This window comes from Anomaloglossus baeobatrachus, chromosome 2, assembly GCF_048569485.1.
Source record: "Anomaloglossus baeobatrachus isolate aAnoBae1 chromosome 2, aAnoBae1.hap1, whole genome shotgun sequence".
Taxonomy (NCBI): Eukaryota; Metazoa; Chordata; class Amphibia; order Anura; family Aromobatidae; genus Anomaloglossus; species Anomaloglossus baeobatrachus.
Window position 1 is genome coordinate 539931482 of NC_134354.1, and position 14544 is coordinate 539946025.

At 39.7% G+C, this 14544-nt stretch overlaps 1 protein-coding gene across 1 annotated transcript in view; it reads right to left on the minus strand.

Annotated features, from left to right (window-relative positions):
• The window catches only part of GRK1 (G protein-coupled receptor kinase 1), a 131574-nt gene extending 117689 nt beyond the window's left edge, over positions 1-13885 (minus strand). The window contains exon 1 of the mRNA XM_075334327.1: positions 13184-13885. Coding sequence (XP_075190442.1) covers positions 13184-13885 — 702 coding nt within the window. The remainder of the gene's footprint in view (positions 1-13183) is intronic.
• Positions 13886-14544: the final 659 nt, after the last annotated feature.

Sequence of the window (14544 nt, forward strand, 5' to 3'; positions counted from 1 at the left end):
TTCAACTCATACTGGAGCACTCACTCCCCACCACCACTGTTTGCTGCCTTTGCGGGCTGCAGCACCAACAAGGCATGTCAACAGTGTGATCAGTTGATGTTGCACTAACCCAGAAGTGCCAGTGGTCAGGGTTTAATTGCACTGATGCCTGTGAGGCACAAGTACAATTGATCTCAGGGAGCCGCGCGCTGCACTGAGTCCGGCGTTCAGCTTGACTCAGAGAATAGCTGGCTCCCACTATGGAGGGCGCCAAGACACAGCCGCCGGGTAGAATCTCAGAGCGCAGCATCAAGTGGCCCAACGGCGCCCTCCTGGAACTGCGCCTGGGGCACATGCCCTGCCAGCACCCCATAGATACGCCTTTGCACTAGTGCTCCCATTTAAATATACACTACTGCAATAAGTAATAAACTGTCTATATGTGTGATCAAACAAAGCATATGTAACTCTAAACAAATTGCACTTGTATATATGTACGGTATCTAGTATTAAAAATAGAAAACCCCAGAGTGTAGACCCAAGGATGGTGATTAAATAGTCACTGCAATTACAAACTCATACCAATGGTAATCTATGAGGCTGTGTAAATGTCCCATTTTTTCCTTGGACAGAGGAAGAAGATGGTGTCATATCCAATGTTGACCCAATCTTATCTCGAAATGTTTGTACTGAATGGTTATAAAGAAGAACCTTTAATGGGGTTGTCTGGGACTTTAACATTGAAAACCTATCCTTGATGAATGTTTTCCGGGAATATATTTGACCTCCTTTTTTAATTTTTTTTTAAAGGTGTTGTTTAGGACTTTAACATTGATGACCTACCCTCAGGAGACATCATCAATGTCTGATTGGTGGAGTTGTGACACACGGTGCCCCCATCCATCAGCTGTTTCAGGTGCCACCACCACCAGCTGGAACTACTCAGTTGTGGAGCTGCATAGCATAGCTCCATTAACACAATAGTAGCCACTGCCAGGTACTTCAAATACGCCCATTATTGATTCAAATAGGGGGCAGATATGCAATATCCAGCCATGGCAACTATACAGTTGACGCAGCCGTCCGGTGCAGCTCCACAACTGATTAGTTCCGTCCGGCAGTGGTGGCACCGGGAAAAGCACATTTGCAGTGGGGCCGGGTGTCGCATCCACCAACCAGACATTGAGGACCTATCCTGGGGATAGGTGATCAATGTTAAAGTCCCAAACACTGCCTTTAAAAGAAATAAAAGAGGTTGAGGATATCCGCACAAATTTTTATTATGCGACAAGTCGGCAAATGAGAATGGTAATAAACAATTGTTCACTATAATTACGTTCCGATTGTATCACAAAAGATGGGAACCTGCTTAAATGCATAATTAAAAAACCTTGGGCAGTTTTGCAGCATGATAAATTAATAGGGGATCTGATTCCAAATTACATCAGTTTCTTGTATTGAAAGGCAATGAAACTAGCAAATTATATAACCCCAGTGAAAATTAAAAACCCTACTGTACAAAAGGGAAATACAGCCAAATCGTTTTTCATGCACCAAAATTGTGCCATTGGTCAATCTGTAGAAAATTAAAAAATAATGCGAACCGTCAGTACCTCAGAAGAACAAAAGACAGTAATTAGATGAGATCACATACACTGAAAAGCAAAAGGGTAACAATATTTTAAACTTTTGATTTTCAAGCTCTATATCTTACCATCCACTACAACTTTGAACATTTGACTACCTACATTCTGTAGACAATCATCTTGGCTATCTCATTCAAATATTTGATTTTGACAACTATTTAGCATATGATTAGCTATGCAAATTCTTGTCAAGGCACTGCATTGTTATTGTTTTGTAAATCCACCTTTTGCTTTTAACATTACCTGAATCCTTCTGGGCATGCTCTCGATCAGACTAAAGAGCGCCTCAAGTAAAATTTGATCCCAGGTCTCTCCTACATGTCCCAAATGTTGGTGCATACTACTCATTTAAGTATGTATACAGCTTTTTATTCAACTCACCCCCACGTGTTCCATATGGATGAGGTCTTGGGACTGTGGAGGCCAATCCAGCACCTCTACTTCATTGTCACTGAACCATATCTTCACCAATCTCAATGTATACTTCGGGTCGATGTCCTGCTGGAACACTATGTTGTCCTTTTCATACCCATAGTACTCAAGTGTACAAAGTAACTCATCTTGTAGGATACTCACATATAGCTCAGCATTGAGTCCACCATCGATCATCGTCAAGTATGCAATGCTTTTGGCTGTGAAACAACTTCATATCATCAGGCTTACGCCACCAAACTTGACAGTTTCTTCCCTTTCTCAATCCGTTAGAACTTTTTTCACTTGTTTCTTCCAGAAACATTTGCACCTATCAGAGCCTAGCCTATTGACTTTTGTCTCATTACTCAAAGTCACACATTTCCAATTTTCCAATGTTCACTTTTCGTACCTTTTTGCAATCTCGAGCCAACGTTTCTTATGACAGTATTGAAGTCAAGACCTCTTCACCTTTTCTCCACCAACCATTCCAGACTTGTGTAATGTGCATCACATAGTGCTTGCATGGACTTCTGTGGTCTCACTGTTATGATCACAAAAATCACAGCTGCCATCAAGCTCAAGGTTAGTAATGGGGGTGTATGAGATACCAAAATTACTAACCCTGTAAGTGAAAAGACTTTATTTGAAATAAAAAAAATTACAGAAAAACCCTCTTTCAATAATTTAACCCCTTCATGACCTAGGACATAACGCACATGTCTGCTGATTTGAACAGCAGACATAAGTGCTTCGCAGGCACAGGTGGATACACAATCCACCTGCTACTGTTAACCCCTTAAATCGCACTGTCAAAATGTGACAGTGCAATTTAAAGTATCGCAGCGGGGCATGTGCCTTTCCCCGCCACCATTTGAGGCCCCATGACACGATCATAGGGAACCGATGGTTGCCATGGTAGCACAGGGTCATGTGATGACTCTTGTTGCTATCATGACGTAGTTCCTCTTACAGCCAGCAAAGCAGCAGCTGTAACAAGAATGCAGCATTGATCCTGTTCAGAGCAATGCTGCTCTGATCAGGAGAAATGAATCAGCGATCAGACTGTTGATCATTATAGCCCCCTTGAGGAACTAGTAAAATAAAAATAAAGTTTCAAAATTTTTTCAAAAAATTAAAAAAAAACCCTAAAAGTTCAAATCACCCTCATTCGACCGATTGAAAATGAAAGGGTTAAAAAAATGAAAAATATACACATATTTGGTATTGCCACATTCAGAAATGCCCAATCTTTGAAAATATAAAATCAATTAACCTGATCAGTAAGCGGCGTAGCAAAAAAATCCAAATGCCAAAATTACGTTTTTTGGTCATCACAAACTTTGCGCAAAATGCAATAACAGGCAATCAAAACGTAGCATCTTCTAAAAATTGTACCATTAAAAACGTCAGCTTAAGGGTGGCTTTGCACGTTGCGACATCGCACGTGCGATGTCAGTGGGGTCAAATCGAAAGTGACGCGCTTCCGGCGTCACTTTCGACATCGTACTTTGTAAATACTAGATGATACGATGAACGAGCGCAAAAACGTCGTTATCGTATCATCGTTGCATTCAACAACATTTCCATAATGTCGGTGCCGCGACAGGTACGATGTTGTTCCTCGTTCCTGCAGCAGCACACATTGCTGTGTGTGAAGCCGCAGGAGCGAGGAACATCTCCTTACCTGCCGCCGGCGGCTATACGGAAGGAAGGAGGTGGGCGGGATGTTTACATCCTGCTCATCTCCGCCCCTCCGCCACTATTGGCCGCCTGCCGTGTGACGTCGCTATGATGCCACACGACCCTCCCCCTTAGGAAGGAGGCGGGTCGCCGGCCAGAGCGACGGTCGCAGGGCAGGTGAGTGCATGTGAAGCAGGCGTAGCGATAATTTTCGCTACGCCAGGTATCACAAGATATCGTACCTGCGACGGGGGCGGGGACTATCGCGTGCGACATCGCAGCATCGGCTTGCGATGTCGCAACGTGCGAAGCCCGCCTTAGACTAAAAAAATAAGCAGTCTCTGAGCCTCATATCCCAAAAAATGAGAACGATATGAGTCACGGAATATGGTGCAGAAAATGTGTCACTTTTTTGGACAAACTTATGAATTTCTTTTAACCCCTTACATAAAAGTAAACCTATACTTTTTTGTTGTCTACAAACATGTACTGACCTGAGTCACCAGAAAAACACATCAGTTTTACCATATAGTGAACATGGTAAATAGAATACCCTAAATACAATCGCACAATTGCACTTTTCTTGCAATTTTTCCACACTTGGAATTTTTTTGTTGTTTTCTAGTACACAATATGGTAAAACGTATGGTTTAATTTAAAAGTACAAGTCATCCCACAAAAAACAAGCCCTCTTATGGCAAGATTGACAGAAAAATAAAGAACTTACTGCTCTCGGAAGTAGGGGAGAAAAACAAAATGGAAAATCGCCCCGGGGTGAAGGAGTTAACCCACAAATCACCCCTGCAGGTTCAACATAGTTCACAGACATGACATACCATGACGATCTCTGCTCTGCTACATCTGTGGTTGCAGTGCACGATCACATTAGAAAACGTGACTGCTCACTGTGGCCTCTGAAATACTGATGGAGCCCCAGCTACAACCTCAGGTGAAGTCATTGAACTCAATGCTAGTTTACCAGATTAGTCAATGTGATGAGTTTTTTGACAGGAGATGCAGATTTGGTGCAGAAATGTCTTCACCCAAATACTCAATGTGCGCACATTGCCTAATCCAGTAATCCGGCATTGAGGTCAATCACTTCCCCTGAGGTCACAACTAGGGTTACCATGGTGAACTGACCTTAGGTGAACTCATTGAACTCAGTGACCTCACCTCAGGGGAAGTCATCGAAGTCAATGGCGGATTGTGCAATGTGTGCACATTGAGTATTTGGTTGCAGACATTTCTGCATCTCCTGGCAAAAAAACCCACACAAAAACCTCATGCATTTTGATGTAGTTTCGGTACGGTTTATTGCCAGGTAAAACAAATTTGGGTCAGAAATGTCTGCACTCAAATACTCAATGTGCACACATTGCCTAATCCAGTAATCCGGCATTCAGATGAATGACTTCACCTGTGGTGAGTTCATAAGTTCACCTCAGGTCAGTTCACCTGCGATCATACCTGGTGTACCATGGGAACTTTCAGCTGTGACGTCACTGCTCACAGCTATGGCAACATCAGTGCGTCCCTGATGCCAAAGTGAGCGGTCACATTTTCTAATGTGACTGCGCACTGCAACTTTAGATGTAGCAGAGCCAGGGTCATCATGGGACCTCATTTTCATTACGTCAAACCTGCAGGGCTTTTTGGGGGTTAACAAATTGGAGAAAGAGGGTGTATTTTTTTTGTTTTTTAATAAAGGATTTTTCTGTGTGCTTTGTGTTTTTTGTACTTACAGGGTTAGTAATGGGCAGTCTCATGGACCAATACCCATTACTAACTTGACGGCAGCTGTGATTTTTTGACAAACCACAGCTGTCATAAACCCTTTATATTACCCCGATTGGCACCCACCCGGGCAAACAGGATGAGTTAGGTAGAGCGCCAGCATTGGTGCATCTAATGGATGTGACAGTTCTGGGCGGCTACAGGCTGCGATTTTTAGACTGGAAAGGGCCCAATAATCATGGGCTTTCCCAGCCTGAGAACAACAGCCCTGAGCTGTCCACTTTATCTTAGCTGGGTACTAAAATTGGAAAGGACCTCAAACCATTTTTTTTAATTATTTAAGTAAATAAAAAATAGCCACATGGGTTCCATTGTATTTTAATAAAGCTAAGACACAACGTGCACAGCTGGGGACTGCAGCTTGTAGCTGTCTGCTTTATCTATGCTGGGTATTAATATACAGGGCATCCTACTCCATTTTGTTCCAATTATTTATTCATTTTACACTCCACAGACAATCACATATGCTGGCATACCAGCAGTCTGACTGCAAAAAAATCACAGTGTCATAGAGGGTGGGCAGGGAAAGTAGTGAATACACCTGAGAGTTAATGAGTGGACTCAGAAGTAGTGTGACAGCCTCACAGGAGACTCGGTAAGTATTCTCCTGCTTTATAGCCACTTAGCCCTTGCTAATACCATCTTCAGCATCTGGGCTGACGTTCAGGTTCAAGACCGGTCCCAAAATTGACTTTTTTTTTTAGGTATGGCTGAACCCGCCAAATCCGAATATCTGCGGGTTCACCCATCTCTAGTCTTAAATCCTTTTGCTTCGGATTTGTTCACATGTCCCTTCAACCATTCTATTTGTCTACTCTGTTTTATAAACAGAAAATCAGAATAAGTGACCCTTTGCATGAGTTATGCTAAAAAAAAAACAGACGAGCCCAATGATAAAGTTTAATTTTTAAAAATTCAAGAAAAAATTCTTCATGCAGGACTTATGTAAATTATGGCCATCTGAGGCTCGTCTGCTTCCGTTTGCATAACTGATGCAACAGATCACTTTTCTTCCTGGAAGGCAAAAGGACATTGATTGATCACCTTTGTTCATCCATTAGGGCAAATAAAATAATGACGTTGTCATGTGTAATTGATGGAAAGTTGCAAACATGTATTTTATATGATCTGATGGATGAATAAAGAAAAATACTTGATATTTTGGTGCCTTGAGTACCTTTTTCTGAGATTTGTGGATGGCATTGGAGCGCTGTTCTAAATATACACAGGATTACACAGCGCATGGTGCCAGTGAATAAGCAACACTGGAAACTAGCTAATTTGTTGTAATGATTGTAATAGTATTTTATTTAATTGTTAATGTTGATGAGCAAGTACCAAAAAGCTCGGGTGCTCGAGGCTCGGGCCGAGCATCCCAAGATACTCGTGTACTCGGCCCGAGCACTGAGCCCAATGTTATCCTATGGGAGACCCGAGTATTTTTATGAAATGACCCCCCGGCAGCATGTAGAAACCGTGTGGAATGTCCGTGTGGAATGTCCGTGTGTGTGATGCACAATGTCGTTTATAAATGTTGGCTGACAGCAGACAGAGTTGCGCTATGAGAATGAACTCGGGTGAACTTCAACGACTTCATCCTCATACCGCGGCTCCATCAGTGTCAAGTACTGATTAGCGGTCACCTGTGAAGGATTCACCGGTGACCGCTAATCCTCCGAGTAACTGAAGTTTCCCCCCCTCTCTCATACTCACCGATCCCCAATCATCGGCGCGGCGCTGCACGGCGTTCACACTGCTCCGGCGGCTTTTACTATTTTGAAAAAGCCGGCCGCTCATTAATCAATCTCATATTCCCTGCTTTCCCCGCCCACCAGCGCCTATGATTGGTTGCAGTGAGACACGCCCCCACGCTGAGTGACATGTGTCTCACTGCACACAATCACAGCAGCCGGTGGGCGTGTCTATACTGTGCATTGAAATAAATAAATAAATAATTTTAAAAACCGGCGTGCGGTCCCCCCCAATTTTAATACCAGCCAGATAAAGCCATACAGCTGAAGGCTGGTATTCTCAGGATGGAGAGCTCCACGTTATAGGGAGCCCCCCAGCCTAACAATATCAGTCAGCAGCCGCCCAAAATGGCCGCATCCATTAGATGTGACTGTTCTGGGACTGTACCCAGCTCTTCCCGATTTGCCCTGGTGCGTTGGTAAATCGGGGTAATAAGGAGTTAATGGCAGCCCATAGCTGCCACTAAATCCTAGATTAATCATGTCAGGCGTCTCCCCGAGATACCTTCCATGATTAATCTGTAAATTACAGTAAATAAACACACACACACGAACAAATCCTTTATTAGAAATAAAAAACACAAACACATTCCCTGGTTCACCAATTTAATCAGCCCCAAAAAGCCCTCTATGTCCGGCGTAATCCAGGATGGTCCAGCGTCGCTTCCAGCTCTGCTGCATGAAGGTGACCGAAGCAGCAGCAGACACCGCCGCTCCTGTCAACTCCATGCGGCAACTGAAGACAGCCGCGCGATCAGCTGAGCTGTCACTGAGGTTACCCGCGGCCACCGCTGGATACAGCTGATTGCGCTACTCACCTCAGTTGCCGCGTGGAGCTGTCAGGAGCGGCGGTGTCTGCTGCTGCTCCGGTCACCTTCATGCAGCAGAGCTGGAAGCGACGCTGGACCATCCTGGATTACGTCGGAGCGTGTGAAACATTGCACTGCACTCTCATGTCATCCGACTGCAGTGCAATGTACGCAGAGACAAGCAGTGGAGGAGATGGGGAGTAACTGCTCACTCCCTCTCCTCTGCACCTATGTTTAAAATTGCATCACAGTTGCATGACCCTCGGCTGACACCCGCAGCAGAGGGTCATTAGCATATCGCTTCCGATTTTCTCGCATCGGAAGCTATACACTAGTGGAACGATACCCTTTTACAAACTTCAGTATGTTATCATACTGAGCTAGAGAATTATGTTCCCAGGTGATTTTTTAATACACAATTAACACTTTAAAATGAAAACTGAACAAAACATTAGCAATATTGAATTTTTTTTCACCATTTCACCTTTCTTGGAATTTTTTTTCTTATTTTTTTTATATATATATATATATATATATATATATTATAAGTTAATAGTATGTTTCAAGACTATAACTAGTCCCACAAAAATCAATCCCTCATATGTCTATGGAAGCTGAAAAATTATTTAAAAAACTGTTAGCCAGTTAAAAAGTCTTACTGCATTGTGTAAAATGCCTCATGAAGGCCATAGGTAATCTTGAAATCTTATTGCATAGCATAATTTCTTTTACTTCAGTTAGCCATTCAAATTTATCAATAATACAAGAATATAATTTTATTTTCAAATTAAACACAAAAAGAAAATGAACTCTATACTTAAAAAATGAAAAGTGAAGTGTGAAATACTGGGATACTGTATATAAATACTAAGAAGGAAATACTGGGCACTATCCGCACTCAGCGGTTCATGGTCTACAATCTGAAACAATATACACCAATTCTGTCCATTAGATTGAGTACTGACAATTGAGAGAGGAAAAAACCGTGATGCTCTTTTCACAGGAAAAACACTTGCTAAACAAGAAAAAAATAGAATGAAAGGCACTCACCGGGATGATAGTGTCAAAAATCCTTTTATTCCATCATTAGGTGAAAAGTGAAGGCATGGGGGAGAGGGGTAAACATGCCTCGTGTACCCCTCTCCTCCATGCCTTCACTTTTCACCTAATGACAGAATAAAAAGTTTTTTGACACTATCATCCCGGTGAGTGCCTTTCATTCTATTTTTTTCTTGAAAAGTGAAGTGTGATTTGGTTGATTATTATACTGTGCTTAGTTTGGTCATTTCAGATTAGCAACTATAATAATCCTGCAGCATGTTTGACCAACCTATGTTAGTAGAAGACCTTTCACTGATTTTTTTAATTTTTATTTAAACTGAGTTTCTCCTGCATATGTCACTGCTCTATTATTTCTGGAACAGTTTTAATCTTTTTCTTCTGTACTCCTTTGTTTCCAACTGATGCCCCTCAAAAATAACGGTGCAAATTTTCCCTTTAACCATTTGAGAGTATATTACAGAACTTCTTTGTGGGTGTTTGCTTTTTCTCCTCTGAAACTGGCCAATCAGAATACGCCCACATCCACAAAGAAGTTCTGTAGTATACGCCCAGTTGGTTTAAGGGGAAATTTGCACCTTTACTACCTAGGGTCATAACTTTGGAATGTAGGGACACAGAATAAAAACTGTTTCAGTATCAGTTAGGCAGTGGCAAGTAAATCAGGTACTCAACATAAATTTAAAAAAAACTAGTGAAAGATCCTCTTTAAACTTGCAATGTTTACACAAGATTCAGTGCTGACCTGTATAACTGTAGACAAAAGAGTACATGAGTTATTAGAAAATGTCTTAATTTGATGCTATAACTGGACATGTCATCCATAGTGCTGACATTGTGGAATACTCAAGTACTGTCACAACATTTCATTACTCAAAACTCAAGAAATGTGACATAAATGTTCACGAATGCAACTTTCTAAATATTTTCTTATTTTGGGCCAATTTAAAATGTTTGTGTTTATTGTTTCGAAAAGTATCAACTGAGGACAAAGCTCTTATGTCATCATAAATGTATATATACAGTAACATATAGGTTTATCACCATAGGATATGGGAAAGCAACCATGCAAATTGGTAACATTTCCAACTCTCGATAATAGATTATTTTTGACCCTTAGTTAAAAATCTTTATATAACAATGCTTACAATGGATAAAAATGATTATGCCATATATAACTGCTATTCTCCTTAGTCCTACTAGCCCTCAAGCATAAACTGTTGCATTCTACATAATTAACTGGAAAGTCCAGGAGGGTTTGTGTTTCGCAAAATTTCCAAAACAGCAAATATAGAAGAACACGCATAGTGCTGAAAAAGACATTTTAAGCCAAATTTTAAACATTACCTTGACTGCAAAAACATTTTATACTTATACACTGGCAAGAATATGGCTATATTAGCATTCAATGTACTCCCTACCCAGAAAGCGTAATTCTCCCAACTTTTTCAAGGCATTAGAAAGGGCCATTTTTGGGAGGGTGGAAACTTTAACTGTAATTATATGCTAGACTTTAGCATAAATAACTAACCTTTTTTTGCAGCTAGCTTGCTATTGATATATTTATGGCTCTTGAGCCATCCCATATGGGACAACTTTGCATGACGAAAAATGACTAGGGGTTGCTGTTCAAGAGGTATATTATTTGAAAATACTGGCATATTAACCCTTTCTCACAAGTGGGCATAGCCATAAGCCCAGATTGCGGGTGATTTCCTGAAATCAGGAGACCAGTTATGGCCGATAGATGACACGTACACAGGAATTGTTCCCATGCCATTGGAAGCAGGAGCCGGCTGTTACACACAGCCAAGCTCTTGCTCCAAGTTCTTAGGTCAGACATAGTGCTGGTCTCAGCACTTTAACCTCTCATAAGACATTGTCAATAGTGACAGCAACATGGGTGGAATCTGACAAAGGAAGATCACTCACTTTGTCAACCCATCGGCACCACCGCAGCGCAAACCTAAGGTGCCAAAGGTTGCTATGGCAAACAGGGAGGCCTGATAATGACCTGCCTCTCTGTCATAATCCTCAACCAATCAGATTCCACTAGGGCAGAGACTGATTGGCCAACTGATTAAAGACTGACAGTGGAGATAATGCACTGTAGTTACATAGGTACTATATAATGTATTATTAATGCAATCAAATTTTTAACTGGCATAAAAAAATAAACCTAATTCACAGTTTTAATAAAAACATAGTTGATCTGTAAAAAAATAACTTCACAAAAGTATCACGTATTTGTTATTGCTACAGTCATAATGACCCACAATATAAAGCTGCATGAATTATCAACCCATATGATGAAAACTGTACAAAAAACTATGCTGTGATAGCTATTTATAGTAATTGTGGCTTAAAAAAGTGATTAAAAAGTCAAATATTCTAAAATGGCACCAATACAAACAACAGCATTTATGCAAAAAGCAAGCCCTCACATAATCCTATAAACAGAGAAATGAAAGAATTACAACTGTTTCAATATGATGACAAAAAACAGTGATTTTTCTTGTGAAATATTAGAAAAACACAAAAAAAGTCTTAAATTGGATATCCACTATCAACATAATTGTACTGACTCCCAGGATAACATGTAACATGTCAATTATACTGTAAAAACATAATTTAAAAACAACTTTGGATTGAATGTTTTTTTAATTTTTACTACCATAAAAATGATTTATAAGTGTTTAAAAAGTTATATGCACCAAAAAGTAGTGCAAACGAAAGAGAGAGACCAATTCATCCAGGTACTTGGGGTAATGAGGGTGTGGAAGCCCTGGACCGGCTACCAGAAAAAAATTGTAGAAAGGAGAAAAAAATCCAGCATCCATAGGCAAAAAAAAATTAGGCTTTACTAATGTTCCCTAGAATATGAATTAAAATAATGTATACAAAGGTCTACGCGTTTCAAGCAGATAAACTGTCCTTAATCATGATTAAAGGCGGTTTATATACTTGAAACATGTAGAATTTTGTATACATTATTTTAATTCATATTCTATGGAATATTAATAAAGCATAGTTTTATATAAGCACTCACACAGGTCCTCTTGCAGAAAAATAAAAAGTTCTGGGTGTCAGAATATAGTTATCCCCCCAAAAATAAGATTTTTTTTCATGTAATTTCTTGTGTAAAAGTAGCGAAAAAGAAATATATTTTGTATTCCTATGTTTTGAACCACAGAATAAAGAGAACATGACAATTATTCCAATCTGTTATTGATGTTTACATAAAAAAAAATAGAATTGCTGTTTTATTTTTATTTTTGACTCCCAAAGCGTTAATAAAAAGTGATCAAAAAGTCCACAAAATGGTACCAACAAAAATAACAGCTTTTGCTGCAAAATATAATCGTCTATGCAGCTCCGCTGATAGAAAATTGTGAAGCTTATGGGTCTTGTGAAAATTGCGAATTTTAAAGGGCAACCAAAAAACAAATTATTTTTCTTTCTAAGAGTGTATAACATAGTTACATAAGTTGAATAAAAGACCTAGGTCCATCTAATTCAACCTTCTTCCACCAATTATATATTTTGTCACTAAATCATTTAGAACTGACAATGTTGTGTGCACTGAGGAAATCATCCAGCCTTATAGTTACATAGTTACATTAATTGTACAAAAGTAATAAAACATGCAACTGTATAAATTTGGTGTTGATAAAATAAAAATAAAAGAGCTATGGCTCTTGAAATGCAACAATAGAAAAGTGAAAAAATGGTATAAAAATATGGCTTAAAGACCAAAACTGGCTGTGATGTGATAGGGTTAAAATAACATATGTTGGTAAATATGGTATATTGTCATGATTAATCATAGTATAAATTAATTAGGTCAAGGTGAATATGTATTGAAAGCTAACTATATTTCTGAAAAAATAAGCAGAAAAATATTAAGGTAAATGTAATTAACTATAATCTTCAAACAGCTAAGCCTTTTAAGTAATCTGTTTATATGACCCTTAGCCAATCATAGCACTGCAAAATGTACACCTGATAGAGTTACAAAAGTGATAATCATGAGTAATCACATGCTTACGTCAAATCCTTTCCTCTTCTTCAAACGTTTCTTGTTGAGTTTCTTACAAGCATACATTTTACCAGTTGCCCTCATTTGAGAAGCTGACACTTCGCCAAAACCACCTTTTCCCAGAATTCGAAAGTCCATAAACCAGTCCGATCCAACAGGCTGAGATTCCAGCCATTTCCATTGAAGGAATCTTGAAAAGTATTTGCTCTCCTTGTATTGTTGAAATGCATTTTCCCTTAAATAATTAGAAGTAGAATGAAGCAGTGGTTTAAAGAGCTCATCCGGGACCTTAGTGCATTCCTCCACCGCCTGTGCAATAGCCTTTGCATCTAAATAGTAACAAAAATACTTAGAATGCGTGTCAAGATATTTGCTGATGATGTTCTTGGCTTTCTGCAAACGATCATCATCCTCCGCTGTATCATAATCCTCTATATCAATCCACAACTCCAGTGCAGGAACAAACTGTTCAACTGTTCCCAAAAATTCCTGGAACAACTTTTTGCCAATGGGCTGCTTTTCACAAATATTCTCAAATTCCAGGTCAATCTGATTTTTTAGCTGTTCACACTCTGAGAGTGGAGGCAGCTTTAGCTTGGAACGAAATTTCTTGTTCCGAGTAATTTGTGGATTGAAGCCCCCATCAAAACTACCACGTGCAGTAATATATGCAGAATTGGCTACCACTGTTTCCAGTGCTCCAAAATCCATCTTTGATTGTTTAGTCTCCCGAACCAAACATGAACCACTTGGCAGCTACAGAAAGCAAATCTTCACTGAAAGTAGGCTGTGCCTACTGCATTCGGTGCCTCCAAGCTTAGCAAAATCCCTTTGATCGAGGTAGAATTATAGACTAAGGTCTTCAATTGGGAATTTCTTGTCCATGAACCTGTTCATGAGGAAATAATTGTCCAAACAGCTGATATACCCAAAAGAAAGATGTCCCCAAAAATAAATACAAAAATAAAAGTAGAAAAAAGCAATGTGCCATTAATATCACTTAAATAGTAATCCAGATCTTGTGTGATATAATATAAGAATGGCTTATTAAAAGAGATAGCTAGATGACAGGTGATGAACTCATACCCCTGACTCAACACCTCTGTAAACTCTTTATCCACTTAAGTAGATAATTCCACTCTCATTCTCTCTCTCTCCATTATTATCTATAGAAAATATACTCTGCTCTACCACTGCAGTATAGTATTATCATGTAAGTGAAAATTCCACACTTGATAGTTACAGGTCTAGTTTATTAATCCTTGCAACAAATATATTTAGACAAAAATGGATATTTGGACGATAGGACTAAAAGTGGATATAATAAATGTAGTGTTTTGTAAAACACAATAGATAGATAGATAGATAGA